Source organism: Taeniopygia guttata, chromosome 2 (assembly GCF_048771995.1).
Source record: "Taeniopygia guttata chromosome 2, bTaeGut7.mat, whole genome shotgun sequence".
In the NCBI taxonomy this organism is placed as follows: Eukaryota; Metazoa; Chordata; class Aves; order Passeriformes; family Estrildidae; genus Taeniopygia; species Taeniopygia guttata.
In genome coordinates this window covers 31940268-31956639 of record NC_133026.1, presented here as the reverse complement: position 1 = coordinate 31956639, position 16372 = coordinate 31940268, and the positions used below count along the sequence as shown (strand labels likewise).

Genomic DNA, 16372 nt, shown 5'->3' with positions numbered 1-16372 from the left:
TCAGATTCTGATCACTGAATAGAAATCCATATTGCAAAATGTATGAAGAGTGTTTTCTGACTGCCAAAGTCAGTGTCAAAAATATAGGACGAGTTGGTTAAATATGTTTAATTACAGAAATTGGTTGATTTTGGTAGTAATTCTTGGAGATAGTACTTAAAGGTTGAAGTCTGCAGAGATTTAATTTTTTGGGAGCAAGGGGGGTAGGTGGGTTTTGGTTTTTCCCTTATTAAGAAGAGGAAAGAAATTCATTGAGCAAGGTCAGAAATTGTTATCCAATAATTTGATTTGAAAAGCAAGGACTTAGTCACAAGGTTTGTAGTTATATATATAGATATATATATATATGCTTTTTTTTTTTTTTTTTGCTAATACTTTGACCATGAGGACTTTGATGTATACTACTGCATACTTACCTTTCCTTCATTTTATCTTTGAAGTTGAAATCGGAAATATTATTAGTTACGAATAACAGTGGCAAACATAGGAGGAAGTTTCCCATCAAGCTAAGCTGACCTATTGGCTCCTTACTGCTGAAAAGTGATGCTGCTGCTGCGCTTTACTGGTGCTGTAACTCTTCCATCTCTTGTAGCATTAGCATAGTTTAGCTAATCTCACCATCAGCTGTTGATAAAATCTGTGGAGGCGCTAGAGATGCATGCAGTCTCATTCAAGTAGTTGTTTTCTCTGCCAAGATTTAGTGTTAACACCAGTACTGGGAAGGGAATGGTACTGCAACATGGGAAGTTGGTCAGGCTGAAATGTTTTCTGCTTTTTTTTTTCCTTAGAAGTTTCTTACACAGTAAAGTATGACTAAAAAATATAAAAATGGTACTTCAGAGACTATCCCTTATCCCCACCCCCCACTTTTTTATTACAGATGACTTTAATATTAGGTTACATTCAGAATTTTGGTTTTTTGGGGATTGTTTTGGGTTTTTTTCCTCTCTTGTCCAGCATTCTGGTGTTACATCAACTGCTCTTGGGAACATTTTGTTTGTCATCCTAAACATTGTTTCTGAATACTGTGGGCTTTTCTTGCATGCTGTATAATGTATGCATACTTTTCAACATAGCTTTACCTTCTTCCTTCTTTGGAAATTTAAAATCAGGATGAAGGGAGCTGGTAATCTGTGAAGCATTCCAGAATCTCAGTGTGAGGTTAACGACTAAGGATGAGTGGAAACATGGGGAAAGGCTAGCTGGGATGTGCAGGGTGAGGCTGGTCCTGTACAGCAGCACCCATAATGCTGCTTTTGTGGGTTAATTTCATATTTTTTTAGGTCATTATTAGCAGGTCTTTTAAAATTTGTGTTCTGTTAATGGGGTTTTTTTTTTCTTGTTTTGGTTTTTTGAGTTTGCTCAGTGAATTGGCTGTCAGGAAGAGATCTCTTCAATAGAAGTGTTGAGGCATTGTTGCTGAGTGTAGTTAGGACTGCTCACTTTTTACAATTGTTCTAGGTTTCTTAATGTGTTTGTGCTGGTCTGCCAACTAAAATAAATGCCTTTGTGTGTTTTACTGATGTAAAATAGTTTCTACACAGCAAACTGGAAAAAGAATGATAAGTTGGTTCATTTGAGAGGCCCTGTAACATGCTCAGCAGTGTTTAGGTCTTCTCTGATTTCATCTAAATTCCCTACTGCAAATATTTGTGTGCCAGAAGCACCAGTGGGTATTGGTTTCAGCAAGTGGTGCTGATCCTGGGAGCAGTCCCTGAAGTTGCCACTGTGAACAGGGGATTGATGGTCAGCAAGGCAGCTGCTGCATTGAAGGACTCTGAGAACTGTGGAGGAGCCAAAGGTGAAATAATGGCAGCTCACTGACACCATCAGGGATAACACTTTGCTCCAGGAAGGACTTGAAAGTTGACCTTCCCACTCAACAAGTGATAATCTTTGTTCATCTTCTGCACCCTAAAATGTGGCAGCATTTACATATTTACTGTAATTGCAGACAGCCTGGGGTAGCCAACAGCTGAAGAGTGCAGGTGGAAGTGTCAGGGCTTGTCTGTCAGTTGTTGCAACGGATTTCAGCACTCCAGTTCTTAGATGATTTTTGGTGTTGCAGGAGATCAGTGTGAGTTTCTTTAGATGCTGTGTACATAGTAAGTAATGGTCATCTGAGGCAGCCACTCTCTACTGGGAGAAGCCTTTCCTTTTAGTCAGTTTTTTTGTTTTGGTTTGGTTTTTTTTTTTTTGTTTTTTTTTTTTGTTTTCCCCTCTCTGTTCTCACGTAGTAGGTAGGTCCAGTGTGGGATCCGCTCTGGGTCTTATAGCTATTATTGGCATAATAAAGGCCAGAAAGATCTCTAAAGAAATGGTCACTAAAAGAAAATTCCTGTGAATGCAAGCAGTGAAGAGACTAAGCCAGGCTTTCCTATGTTTCCTGAGCATGTGCCAGGACAGTTAAAGTAGGATCTTCGGTGCTGTTAGAAAACCCATTCACCGCAGACATCTTTCAAGGTCTCCTTGAGATCTCTTCATTCCTTCTCCAGATGTTGCTCAACTTGAGATGACAGTTTTACCATATTGGGCAAAGCAGTGGTTTGTTTTGTTTTGAGCATCTGAGATGTGAGCAGTGGGTGGACTGGTCACTGTTTTGGCATCCCCAGTGGTGGTGGAATGCATATGTGGACAATCAGATCACTCAGAGGAAGAGGAGAGTTTGCTGACATCCTTATCCACATTCCAAGGCACGCCTTTCATCTGCGCATCTTCACCACTGTGTCAGAAGGAAAAGTGAGGGTAATTAATAATCTACCATTTTTAGGGACAAAGCTTGAGGGACTTCTGCTGCCTTCATCCCCTGCGTAGTCTGTGAATTCTTCTGAGTTTCGGTATATGAGGAACCTGCACAACTACAGTGCTGCAGATGATGCAGCCAAGGAAAGTTTCAGTGGTTTGGTACTCAGGCTTAAGTCCTGTTCTGTATTGTTTTTTGTTTTGTTTTTTTTTTTTCTTCCCATGGGTATTCAGGAATATGCATTCGTGGTGTGAGGCTTGTCCATACTAGTGAAATATAAATTATAAAAGACAAATGCATGTTGCTGCATTGCTCAGAAGCAATATTTTAATTTATATTGCTTAAGGAAATAACCTAAATTTCTTTTTTTCTACTTCTTGTGGTAGGAGCCAGAGCTGTTCAACCAAAGTTGGAAAATTCCCCTGGATGACAGCAATAAAACTAATCAGAGGGAAGTATTCATGTCAAAGTGGTTAATGTGGTTGTCTCACCACTTTATTTATTTAAAAGAGCATATTTGACTTGTAAGAAGATCTGTACAAACAATTTTATTGGGTGTTCTTTGTTAAACATAAGGCACTTGTCCATTTGTTTCTCAGGAGCATTGATGGTTTATCTTGTTCATTCTTAAGTGCCCTTTTCAGTGCATCTAGTTCCTTCATATCCCATTTTAAGAATTATATGGTAATCAAATTGTCTGTGTGTGTATGTATGTGCTGTGTAGAGAACTGGCCTAATTTTACAGAGAAGTTCTTGAAAGTGGTTATTCTAATAATTGCAGGCATTAAAGCCTGGATATATAAGAGTGCTTTGGTCTTATTTAAAGTTCACAGAGGTTATACAAGCCTTTTTTAAAAACTGGCTTTTATTTGTCTTAAAAATATAAAAAAGTCATAAGTACCATCTCTCAAATATATAAAAACATAAATTACAAAAAAGTTTTTCTGGGTTCTGCAAATGTTTTTTTTTTTTAATACATATTAAATAAGTTTATTATCTGAATAGTACCATTATAAAGGAAATAAAATACATAATTTGTTTAAATTATTTCTAAATATTTAAAATATAAATAGAAATATTAAAAACTAATAAATATCTTAAATACAATAAATAAATTCCTAGAAGGAAATAGGAATGTATATAGATGCAAACCATTGTTATTATTTCTAGTTCTTAAAACAGAACAACACTGTTGTCTGCCACCTGACAGATCTGTAACAAAAGGATTGTGCCTGAACTAAAACATTCAAACACTGAAACTCCTGGTGTTTTTCAAATAGCGCACGGCCCTCACTGTCCTCTCCATAAATGAAGTAAAATATCGGAGGATGAGATGGATGGTGATTTTCTCTGTCCAGGCCTTAGTGGACTTCAGCTCTGTGTGGAGGGATTCCTGGGTAGCTGCATCTGGAATGATCACTTCTTCGGGATTGATCACCTGTGAAAAAGACAATATTGGGGGGCTTTGGTTAAAACACTGTCACTGAGCCTGTTGGAGAGCATTGCTTTGTATTTTCCCAGCCTGCTGCATATCCACTTTTTCTGTACTGCAGACAAGACCCCTCCCTGAGACCCATGCTTTCCTCCAGCCCTGTTTCTGTGGAGAGGTGTGAGGAATGCTGTTGCCTGCTACGACTGCTGTGTAGGAATCTCTGGGCTATATTGTTTTGGTTTGAATGCCACCTCGGGCATCGCAGTCCAACAGGCGCTGAGCAGATCAATACACCGCTCCTGCTCTTTGGCAGTCATATGGTTGGTTAGGTGGGGAGATGCTGATCATGGTTTGTCCTAACCTGCTCTGCTCCATCCTGAGTCATAAGTCAGTCATCGGCTGACATTGGAGTACTCTCACATTTTGTAACAGATTAACAAGTTTCATTTCCAAAGATGTATGACTTGTTTAGCTGCTTAATTCTTACTTTCCAGACATTAGTTACATGTGAGACTAAGTGCCATCAACTTTCACTGATATGTGAGAGCATAACTACAAGATGAATAGAAGTTATTTAGTTAATGAGTTATTTATCTAATGCTGACTAACAGCACTGTGCACCCAGTACCTAACGGCCTTTGAAGAACTTGTCCCAAGAAGTGGGACTAATGAAAATGGGAGTAACATACCCAAATCATTTGGGAGCTGTTTTAGGTGTTTGGAGTCCAAAGTTCTAGCAAGTATCTGCTTAATCCTGTGTTTAGGATCTCTCCTCCCTTTAACAAGTGGCAAAAAGATGCAAACCTCCTTTTGGAATATCTTTTTTGTGAAATATAAGAGAGAAATACTCTTCCTATCCAGATTACTTGAGAGTGTGTTCTGATCACACTCCCTTTTCCTGGTATGCCCAGCTCCTTGTTGAGCTCTGTTAAAGTTTTATCTGGATATCCAGACAGGTATCATGCTGGTGGATCTATTTAACCACAAGTGATGGATTCTGGCTTTGCTGTCCTTGCCTTAAATAGATTTTTCTCTCACAAAGAAAAATTTCCCATGTGAAGATCAAGGCCTTTTCTCAAAAACTCCACAGTTTCTACAGGTGCAGGTTTTGCTTTTGATCACTGTGTTTAATGCTGCCTGTTTTGATTACCTTGGTCAAAAAAAAAAAAAAAAAAAATCCAAACCTAGTCTCAGTTATGAAACAAACTTTCTGCAAACTTGTGTATCAAGCTGGAAACCAGTAATCAGTCGCTGTTGTATGACAGGACTATTATTCCCAGCTAGCACAGTGTGAAAAAAAGCAGTTTAGCTTCCTTTCACATAAAGAATGATGGGCATAAGTAAATATGTTAGGAAAGGTATGGCAAACACACAATACACAATAGGCTTTTCATATGCCAAAATTGCCTGGAAGGAAATAATGCCCCAAGATTTCTGCAGTCCTTACCTGGGTGATTTTTGATCAGGCAAATGCTTTCCCCAAAGACAAAAGGAAGCATTCATATTAAGGATTATTAAAATGAGCAAGAACTACAGGGATTAAGTAAATTTTTGAAGTGTGATTTTTCAAAGCTCTCTAAAGCATGAAAAATGTCTATCAGAAATTAACAGCATTTTAGTATACCAAATCAAGAGAGAAATTGGTATTTTTGTGAAAGATATTTTGCAAGCAAAATATGTGTTTCTCAGTAGGGGTATATCTGGTATAGTGACAGCGATATCTCAATATGCCATACAGCCATACAGCTTGGCTTAAAATTTTGGAGAGTTTTAAAGATAAATAATATTCTAAAAATACACTTGGCTTTTTGTTTTCTTTTTTTTTAATGTGGGCTTTTAAAAAAAGTTGCCGACTTCTACTTCTCAGTGGGTTCCAACATTAGTATGGGTTAATTACAGTTCGGCAATTATAAACCACCTCTCTGAGAAATTATATTTCTACCAGCCAGTTTAGTATATTTGTTCTTAAAATAATGATGCATTTAGTTGGTTTGGAAATGATAACTAACAACAGAAAGTAGGAAGAAGAGTTGTTTCTTTAAGAAAAGAAAGCAAAACTTTGTAAAACCTCTAAGTCATAAGGCTAAGATCTGAGCATAAGGAACTGTCACCTGTTTTTTCAAGGAACTGAAACATAGCATCCTCTATTTCACATAGTATCTTCTATTTCTGACTTCACATCAGTATTAAGCCACAAAAATCATCAGAGGAAATTTAAAACCAACTTACCATCTGTCTTATGGTACGTGCCAGGTGCTCTGTACTATAGGATAGCGATTCAACATTTTGGTTTTCACTAATAAAAGTTTCTTGTATGTATTTGAGGTATGTCTGAAATGTATAAAGCCCACTGGAGATTTTTCTCAAGCATTTATCCTGAAATGAGAGAAAGGTGAGAAAGTCACTTAGAGTTCAAAGTGCCTTGATCTCAGTGCTGTGTGCAGGTTAGCAGATGATGCTCTTAGAGTGTGGAGGTCTGGCCAAAGCCGGCTAGAGCCGGTACAGATCTTTAGGTCAACTTCCACAGTTCTTTTTAGCAGGCAAAACCTGCCCCAGGTAGACAGGATTAGATAGGAAAGGAGAGCTGTTCCTTGCCTCATTAAAGCCGGCGAGCAGACACCCATCTTCCTCCGTCACCTTGGGGAGGTTGAGGTTGTTGTGGAGGAGCATTTCCATGCTGTTCTGGCAGACGGTAAACTTCTCGCACATCTGGGGAGAGACACGGAGAAGTTTGATCGCGCCTTGTGAGGAGGCGGCCGCGGCCGGGGCCGGCGTGTGAGCGGGAGCGTGCGAGCCCGCCGTACCCACCTCGTCCTGCAGCTGTGCCGCCCGGGCGTGCAGCAGCCGCGCCAGCCTCAGGCAGTCGGGCAGCGCCGCCCGCCGCGCCGCCGCCTCGTCCGTCTCGGCCTCCCCCGAGGAGTCGGCGCTGGGCAGCGGGGCGGCGGCGGCCCGGGGCACCAGCAGCAGCAGCAGCAGCGGCGGCGGCAGCAGCAGCGCGGCGCGGAGGGCGGGCGGCCGGCGGCGGCCGGCGAGGGCACGGTCGCAGCCGCAGTCCCGGGCAAACTTCATGGTGCGGCTTCTCGGCTTCGGCCCTGGCCCCTTCTCGTCGGCGAGGCTGGCGGGTTGAATGAGCTCCGGGCATCCCTGAACGTGTATTTATTGAGGGGGCTTCGAGATTATTCATGGCCTTGGGAAAATCCGGCGTGAGAACATGGGGGTGTGTGCTCATGGAGCGCGCCCGGCTTGACGGGGCTGCTCCAGAGTCGGGATTGTGAAATGGGTCGTGGGGGGGGCAGCCGAGAGCGGTCGGTGAGAACATGAAGTAATCGTGCTCCGTAACTCCTTGAGGGCCGGGCCGCCCCCCGCTCCACCGCTGGCTCACCTGCCCCGCGGGGTCCCGCCGGGGCTGGAGCCCCCCGCTCCCGCTTTCCTTGGAGCCTGCCACCTCCAGCCGCACCTGGAAATTATACATGCATACCTGCCCATATACGCACGTACTTTATATATGCGGTATACTTTCGTGTATTTTAACATGATTTAATCTGTTATGGATTTTGTATGGTGTATATTTATCTCTGTATTTTAGCTATTTTTATTATTTGTATATGTTAAACTAAACACCCCGGTTTAGGTGCTGGGTAGTACAAGTCGCAAGTTGCCTCTTTCTGAGTGAACGGCATGTGGGTAGGATTAAATACATCAAATGCTTTAAATGGACCAAAGCCAGCTCCTACGGGAGGGTGGCTGCAGGAAATGCCACGAAGTTCCCTGTTATCTGCTGCCTTATCTCTTTCTGCCCACCTGGTAGCTGTTGCTGGAATTTTAACCTTTCATGGGGACTCTTCACCCAGGGCAAGTGTGCCTGTTGCCTGTTGGGATCAATCTTGTAGAATGCAGGCTGAGAGGCTGAGTCAAACTGTTGAAGGCATGCTGACATTGAACTTGTGGAATGTCTTGAACTGATTTTGACCAAACTGCTTTTTTTTTTCTTTTTTTTTTTTTTTTTTTTTTTAATAGTATGAAGTCGGTTATGTTTTCTCACAAAAGGAAGACCAGAGTTTGCATTGGGAACTCCTAACAGGAGAGTACAGAGTTGGGACGACAGAACATGGGACAGAAACTAAAAAATACCCCAGATACTTCCACTTCATTTTCTAAGAACAGCCTGAAAAGAGAGCCTCAGGAAAGAAGCAGGCTACTACTGTTTCCTATTACAGTAGCAGAAAAGCAGCTGCGGTAATTTTGCCCAGTGGAGAGATAATTAGAGCTGGAATGCAATTATGAGAGAGCAGTTTTCAACAGCAGCAATCCATCTCTGCCCAGGTCTCCAAGTGCAGCAAGGGGGATATTGCCAGAAGAGTATTTGCTGTAATGTCAGGTCTGTGGCATTAGGCACAGAAGAAAGCATGCCAAGAGCAGTACATTTGACTATTATCAACTGAAATGTGCTAAAGGATTAAAACAGCCAGGTCAGATGAGCCTCAAAGCCTGGTATTTGCTTTTGGATAACCATCAGAGGCAGATACATGAGGGAGGGAACTCCTGCCTACCTCTTTTTCCACTTGCAATAGCACATGGATGTACGTCTCAGGGATTTCCTTCCGCTGCCAGGCGACTCATAGGCTGTTCCCTGCAGACAGTCGAACTTTTCCTTTACCTAACCTAAGTAAAAATACTATTCTTAAAGCTTGGTAGAAAGCTGTTTCCTTAATAATATATTTTCAGCAAGCATTCTGTAATTTAGTCTTCTCTGTAGCTCTGTAATTCTTGATTTTGTAAACTTATTTTATGAGTTTCTCATTATGTTGTGAAAGTGTCTCTTCCTTAGAAATTTTCAGAGAACATTTTTGTGCTGATCACTGTTCTGTGGTCTTGCTGATGTATGTAGTTGCATCTGCAGTGCGAAAAAAAGCAAGTTTCAACTGTTCCTCATCTAAAAGTCTCTAAGCCTTCAGTTACTGTTTTCTCATTTTGGGGTTTTGTTTACTTTTTTAATATGAATGTCCATGTGACTTTTCAGAAGTACAAAATATACTTACATGCTCCAGTGAAAGCTGTTCATTAATGGCTTAGAAACTCCGTTTGATAATCTAGGACAAAGCATAGCATTCAAAGGAAGGAGGAACTGGAATTTACACAATAGCATTAGAATACTTCTATTGCTTTGGACAGTTTCTTATGGAAAATCACTTATTTAATTGGTACTGTACATAGAGGAAATACTTTTGCACTGATCTATCTGTAATAATGGTTAAATTTTGGGGAGGGTTTAAAGGAGATCCGCATTGTATAAATAGTCGGCACCATACTACATTGAATTACACTGACTCATCAGTAGTCATGTTGTTCAAAATTTAGTAAGCCCTGAACAAACAGCACTTGCTTATGAGTTACCTACAGATCAGGAGATCCTGGTACTTAAAATGTAGGAGTATTATTACTGAGACTCTGAGGCATAGTTTCTAGATGCCCAGGAACTTCTTTCCTGCATAGCATCTTTGTAATACTGTAGATTACTGTTCTTGCATCCTTTTATTTCTATTGCACTTCGATTCACTGTACAATTTTTTTCTTTTTCTTTTCATTTATACATGTCAACAAGATGGCTGCATCCTTGTATGTAAAAACTTCCTAAGGTGGGATTTCAGAAATTCTCAGTGTTTAACCAACTTTTTCTTGTCTGAGAAATGAGCACTACTATTGCACATTTCTGTAGGAGCAGAGAGACCGTTTCTGAATGTTGTAAAAAAATCTGTCTTCTCCAATTGTCACACATGAAAATTGTTCCCGGTTCCAGTCAAGATTATAGCCAATCCAGGATCATCCCATGTGTGTTTTCTAGGATCAATGTGCAGCTCACTGACCCATTCTGGAAAAGGTTCTTTTTCTTCTAGAATTGCTCTGCCTGGGAGCAAGCCTGTGTCCTTGTTAACCTGGGAGATTTTCAGATGGGACCATGTTTTCAGGAGAGGTAAGTGACACCAATATGGAAATGCTATTGCAGCTGAATAATTCAACAAACTGCAGAGCTGTCATGGTCAAATCTTATCTCCCCTCTTCTGTCAGCCATCAGGCACATGTCTGGAAAGAATCCAGCCATGTGCAGGGGCAAAACCCAGTGCCATTGGCGGCAGCAGGAGACCTTCCTTACTAGGTGTTGTGAGTAAAACATAAATGGCATTCCTACATGGAAAAATAAGGTCTTTCAATGAAGTAGAATTACTATGGTGCAGTAAGTTCCACTCCAATCTGTGTGTTTGGTTTGACTGTCTTTCTTTCTAATAATCTGCACTATTTTGCAGTAGTAAGAAAACCAGTAATGTTTATTTGGGGATTATGACTTAAAATAGTACTGTTGGTAGTAAGTGAAGAAATAGAACTGAAAATGTGGTGTTCTTCTATATAAGTGTTTGATTGTGTGTGGAAGAAAATGCCAATTGTCAGAAGTGGGATCATGACAATCACTAAACAAATAACTTCCAATTATTTTGAATGAGGAGGAAAGCTGATGTCTGGTTCCCCTGACATATTTTTGGTTGAATTCCTCAAAGCTTGTAACAAGGGAACTCGAATTCCTACAGATCTTATAAAGAGTGTCAGAGTTCTTTGTAATGTCAAACATTACAGCCCTGGGCTGTATTTGAAGTGAACAGGTTGAGCAGGTCGGTAGTACCCTGTGTTCATGTTTCTCATAAGCAAACATTGCTTTGACAAGCTGCATGTCACCAAAGAGCACTGATGCACTTGACTAACGGCCCATCGCTTTTGTGGCTTGGCAAGTTCTTTCCTTCTCTGTTGGTTGTTTGCCAGGTAGCTGCAAAGTTTTTTGGGGATTTTTTGGTGAAAACTTCGGGGATTGCTCATTTTTCTTGCCTAAATGAAGACTTGCATCATTTTTAAACAAGACTAAGATGTGTAGTAAGACTCAAATTTTATTTCTTGAGTGCATCATATGTGAGTACCATGAATTTCCTTGCCTTAAGCTAAATCAGAGGTTTAGAGGAAAAATTTTTACTTACCTTTAAATTATGTCCTGGTTTTCAGCTTTAGAGGAAAAATTTTTACTTACCTTTAAATTATGTCCTGGTTTTCAGCTTTGTCTGCTTAATTTCAAGGTAAATAATGCTATGGTCTTCTCTAGCCAACTTCCAGCAGGCAACAACTTCCAGTCATATAGTCCTAGGTGAAAGAGTTCCTAAATATAACAGTTCTTGGGGAATATCTTGATGCTGCAAGACACATCTAATGCTACATGTCCTTCAAGTCAAAATGGTTGCAGGCATTTTAATGCTGGAATGGGAATGTTGTGGTACCTGACAGTGAAACTAGATTTTCACTAGGAGCACTTTGCTGCTGTGACTGCACTGTTAAATGGCATCAGGAAGCAATTTGATAAACTTTTCTCATGGAAGGAAGGTAGCTGTTGCTTTGTCTCTGTCACAGCACAGTTTGCCTGGTGGGGTGAGTGGTGCCTGTTTTAGGGCTGCATGAGACAACAGCATAGAGCTGTTGAGCATAGAGCTGGTCAAGTTAGAAACACTGGTGGCCTTGGGTCTTTCACAAGCAGCATGCTGTTATCTGGCTTGTTTTATGAGCATCACCCATGAGGACAACGCAGTGTTTTGACAGGGATCCCATTTTGTCAGCATTGTGTTTTGAATTATTGTTAGGGCTGTACTTCTAAAAAAAAAACTGTCTGTTTTTAAAAATTAATTGACTGTAAGTTTCACTTGTGTTTAAGGAACTTCTTAGTTCCCATTGAGCTTGCTTTCTAAGCATGAAAGATGAAAATTCAAAGAAGTTATATGGTGAAGAAGAGTGATGTATTTCAGTTACCAGAGAAGATGACAGAGCTGAAAAGAGAACACAGTGAGGAGCCTGAGTGTATGCGAGGTACTGAATGGTGTAAGTATTTATCTTTATTGTTTACCATTTTTAACATAGTACATTAGATGTAGATTGTGTTTTACAAAGCATTCAAAAGGGGGGTTTTCCCTCCAAGGAACTTGCTCAATGCCAAAGGAAACTGAAGTGTGTCAATGTTTATAATCTCACTCATGAATGCATACCAACTCCAGGTCACCTCAGTAAAGAGGATCTATTTCACTCTTAAATAAAAGCTCACGTGTTGTTCCATGAGACATCTGTAAATCTAACTGGTTTACCTTTGTCCACGCCCAATGTTTTTGTGTCCATAATCTCATATCAGACTATTATCTCACTTGGTTTGACATTTAGTCATGCATTCTCTTGTGTTCTTGTTCTTCTTTTCCTGGTGATTGCCTTTGTGACTTTGTAAATTACCTACACATAAGCCAAGTCACTTAATGAAATTTTTATGGTTTTTTTCCCTGGAAAGCAGTGATTTCTCTCTATAGTGAGAACAGAAGTTGGGTGGTATCAATGGTAAAAGTATCATAACTCCATTGTCGGAATGAGATGTAAGGGTGCAGTACATTCCTTTTGGGAGATAACTTTTCAATAGCACTTTATATGTGTTGGAAGTTTCTCTTAGGAGATGGGTAACTGGAAAACCAAAATGCAGAGTGCACCTTCAATAAGTGTTGTTTGCTTTCATAAAGGCTTTCTAGCGCAAGGATCCTGTAGTGACACAATGAAGCTGCTGTGGAGTTTGCCATTTCAGTCATACCATTTTGTTGAGAAAACTGACTATCACTACTCAGAAAGTGCCTTACACATTGGGGAATTTGAGTCTTTCTTCCTTTCTGGTTGAGTTCTAGCAAACTTCTTTATTATTCTAAACTGAATTTGTGAAAGGGAACCTACTTAGCATAGCATGAACTCTTTCTAATTGCATGCTAGCACACTATTATAGGGTTAATAGATTGTGCTGGGTCTGTAATAGTCACTCTTTCCACACTGCTGTTCTTGAAGCAGAAGTGTCCTGGGGGCCAGGTTAGCTGTGAGGACTTTGGTCCCATCACCAGAGGATCTGAGTGGTCTAGGTCCAACTAATTTTTTCCTTCAGATGGTCAGTTAGATGGTCTGATGCTTTTTTGTTTAGATTGCTTAACCAGGATGTGGGAGATGTTGAATCATATCCCTTCCTTATTTAAATAGATTATGAACCCAGAACTCCTACAGGAAGGTCTCCCAATTCCCAAGAAGAATATTGGCCAAGATGTTTTTCTATTGCTCCTCTTAAAGTGAACCTTTTTATTTTGTTTTTTGTTTTTTGTTTTTTTTTTTTTTTTTGTCACAAAGAGAAGATCAGGAGCCTGTGTGCCACCTTCGTGGATTCCAAGGGAAGTTTGCTCAAATATGTAGAAATAGAAAGTGATTTCTAGGGACACTCTGGCCCCAGAGCTGTTGAGTAAGCCTGGGAGGAAATGAAGGCCTCACTTCCTCCATGGGCTGCTTTTTGGAAGGAAGAGCTGGTTTCTGTGGTGAAATCGAGGAGGATTGGGTGGCAAGTCCTCCCTGGCAAAGTGTCCTCGCTACGTGGGAGTCACACCTGCTTCCTGAGGGGAAAAAGCTCCTCTCCCTGGAGTTTCTTTTGTACTGGTGCAAGAGCTTCTCAAGAACAATACACCAGCTCTCATATATCCCTTCCATGGCGGGGGCTCTGTCCGTGCCTGGCAGGGGAACACCACAGCTCTGCCCACTCAGGTCAGGCACTCCTCGCTGTGAAGTCCCCTGGTATCACTCGCTGAAAATGCAGAATGTACTCAGTTTCCCCTGCTGATGTTTAAATTATGTGCGAGACCAGAAGTTAAAAATAAAAACCAGAAGCAGTCAAGCTGAACTGCTCTGATATGAAACCATCCCCTTCCCCCCAGCCCTTCCCTAAAGCTGATGCTACACCCAGCCCTTCTCTACAGCTGCAGCTATGTGTGACAATGGCAGTTTTGGTGTGGAGAGAGAACTTAAAAATCTCCCTTTGTACTTTAGTTCAGCATCATCAACCATCACTCCCTACTGCTCTTGCTTAGATTTTCATTGTTACTCACAAATGCTCAGATACTGAGATCTCTATGGTCTACTTTTTTCTCATACTCCTTGTCTGGACTTGTTAGTATTTTGAAAGTGCCTAGACTTTCAAAATGTTCCTATGTGAAGGCATCGCTTTATTCCCTATGAATACAGAGCAATTGGAGAGAGCAAAGGCCTTGGTCAGAATTACAGGCATTTTTAAGGAAGGGCAAATTAAACTTTCGTGTTTCATTTCCTACTATTTTCATTATCTGTTTGCAATAGTCTATGCAATTGTTCTTGTGGGAAGTTGCATATTTTATACATTTTGCAAAATTACTACTTTCTAAAATGTGACATTCTACTATTTTTTTTAAGTCATAAAGAAAGCCTCATGGAGAATCCTATGCTGTTACCAACTGCATGTTAAATCTCCCATTTAGCCTGGGTAGCACACAACTATTTAATGAAATCTGCTGCTTTAGGACATAATGTTTAGCATGTAGTTCGACAACTGTTATAAGCTGGTACAGAAACAGAATCATACATTAGTGTGAGGCCCCTGGACTTATTTATTATTCAAATTTAGTTTAAAGTTCTTTCAATGAGCCCTGCTAACTCCTGGGAAGTGGGGACATGCTACCAAACGGATACAAATGTGGGGAGGATACTACCAAAAAAGAGTATCACTGCCAGTCTGTAGTCTGACTTCTGCCACGAGTCACTTTTTCTCACCACTTCCCATGTGTGTCAGCACTGGTGTTTGAGCCGTTATGTCAGATTCCGGTGGGAATCTAGATGGAAAATAAGACACCAAAGGAATTTTATTAGTTTTCATTAGGATTCAGTCTGTGATCTGAGTGACTCTCTGCCCGCCTGCCTGAACACTTGTGTCAGTATGGTGGAGCAAGCTGCAATGCCTGACTCATGGGAGAGTATCAATAACAAATTAAGAAAAATCACTGTGGTTTTTTGTTGAGCGTGAAAAATGTTATGCCTCATCTCAAAAGAGGTGTGTCACCTCTCACACCTCCAAAGCAGTGCACACTCTTGAAAACAGATTAAAAAAGGAGAAAGTTTTAAGACATTGATATAGTTTTATTAACAAACAAATCTAGTAGCTAAAGTCAATTTGAATTCATGAGGACTTTTGTCTCCCCACCTGCTTTCAACTCCAGACAGAATTAAGGACAAATTATTATTATTATTATTATTATTATTATTATTATTATTATTATTATTATTATTATTATTATTATTATTATTATTAACAACAATAACAACAACAACAAAAAACCAAAAACAATAATGTTTTAAACTGTTGTAACTCCATTGATTTTGGTAGAACTTCACTTGCCTGATGAAAGAGCAAAGAGAGTCATACAGCCACATGACCACTGTCAGGGCATGATTTGCCATCTGAATGGGTAAGTCCACAGTTGTCAACTTTTTCTGCTAAGTAATGTGAGGTTGCAAGACCCTTCAGACAGCAAACTTCAAGAGCTGACAACCCCTGGAAACACAGCTTTTGAAAGGAGCATTGGTGTGTGAACATATGGTTTAACCAGAGCTCCCAGTGCTCTTGGGTCTACAGAGAACATCTGCAGAATAAAAAGCCTGCAGTCAGGAAAACAAAGCTGACTTTCCTGGCTTATGATGAAGATGAAAAAAATGGTTGGAATGCTCCTTTAACAATTCTAGAATTCCGTTACTTTTTGTTCCATGTTTCATATCTTCCCTATGGTGTCCCTATTGACAAATTTTTTGTAAATAATTTCAGGGAATCAGTCACAGGAGTAATGAAAATATCTGCTTCTCAGAAGAGTAAGATCAGTGTCACAGAGAGGAAAAGTTGTTTTAAAACTTTTTCAAAGACAACAAAAAATTACTGTAAGAGGGTGAACTCAATAGCAACATTTCTATAGAATTCATTATGAAACTGGCACTGTCTTATATGTGAAAGGAAAGACAAAGTGGGAAATGGCTCCTACCTTCCCTCCTAAAGTCTGTATAATTTGTTCACTCTCTTCTGAGGCTGAGCTTCTTTTCATCAGGCTTTGAGGAAATTTTTAAAAGAAGTACCATCAAAACCAAGGCCAGCATAGTAAGAAATATACTAAATTTTTTGAGATACCACAAGGAGAAAAATAAATCAGATGCTATCAGAAAAGGAGAAATTACTAGTTGCAAATATTAGATGACATCTGTTTGAAATTCTTTGCTTGCCATTGACGCAGGACACTTCTTTGCCAGGGGACAAAGTC

General features: G+C 40.3%; 1 protein-coding gene across 1 annotated transcript; it reads right to left on the bottom strand.

Annotated features, from left to right (window-relative positions):
• Positions 1 to 3601: 3601 nt before the first annotated feature.
• Positions 3602 to 7663, bottom strand: IL6 (interleukin 6). Its single transcript, XM_030264813.4, has 4 exons — positions 6984 to 7663; positions 6771 to 6884; positions 6405 to 6551; positions 3602 to 4181 (listed from the first exon to the last, which is right to left on the bottom strand). The coding sequence occupies exons 1-4, from the start codon at positions 7242 to 7244 to the stop codon at positions 3990 to 3992; spliced, it is 714 nt and encodes a 237-aa protein (XP_030120673.4). The 5' UTR covers positions 7245 to 7663; the 3' UTR covers positions 3602 to 3989.
• Positions 7664 to 16372: the final 8709 nt, after the last annotated feature.

Bases quoted from the DNA above. Each gene is read 5' to 3' on its own strand.
- IL6 (XM_030264813.4), bottom strand. From the start codon at position 7,244: ATGAAGTTTGCCCGGGACTGCGGCTGCGACCGTGCCCTCGCCGGCCGC. The intron at 6,552-6,770 runs GCAAGGAACAGC...CTCTCATTTCAG, and splicing joins TGCTCGCCGGCTTTAATGAG to GATAAATGCTTGAGAAAAAT. The intron at 4,182-6,404 runs GTAAGTTGGTTT...TCTTTTTCACAG, and splicing joins CACGTACCATAAGACAGATG to GTGATCAATCCCGAAGAAGT.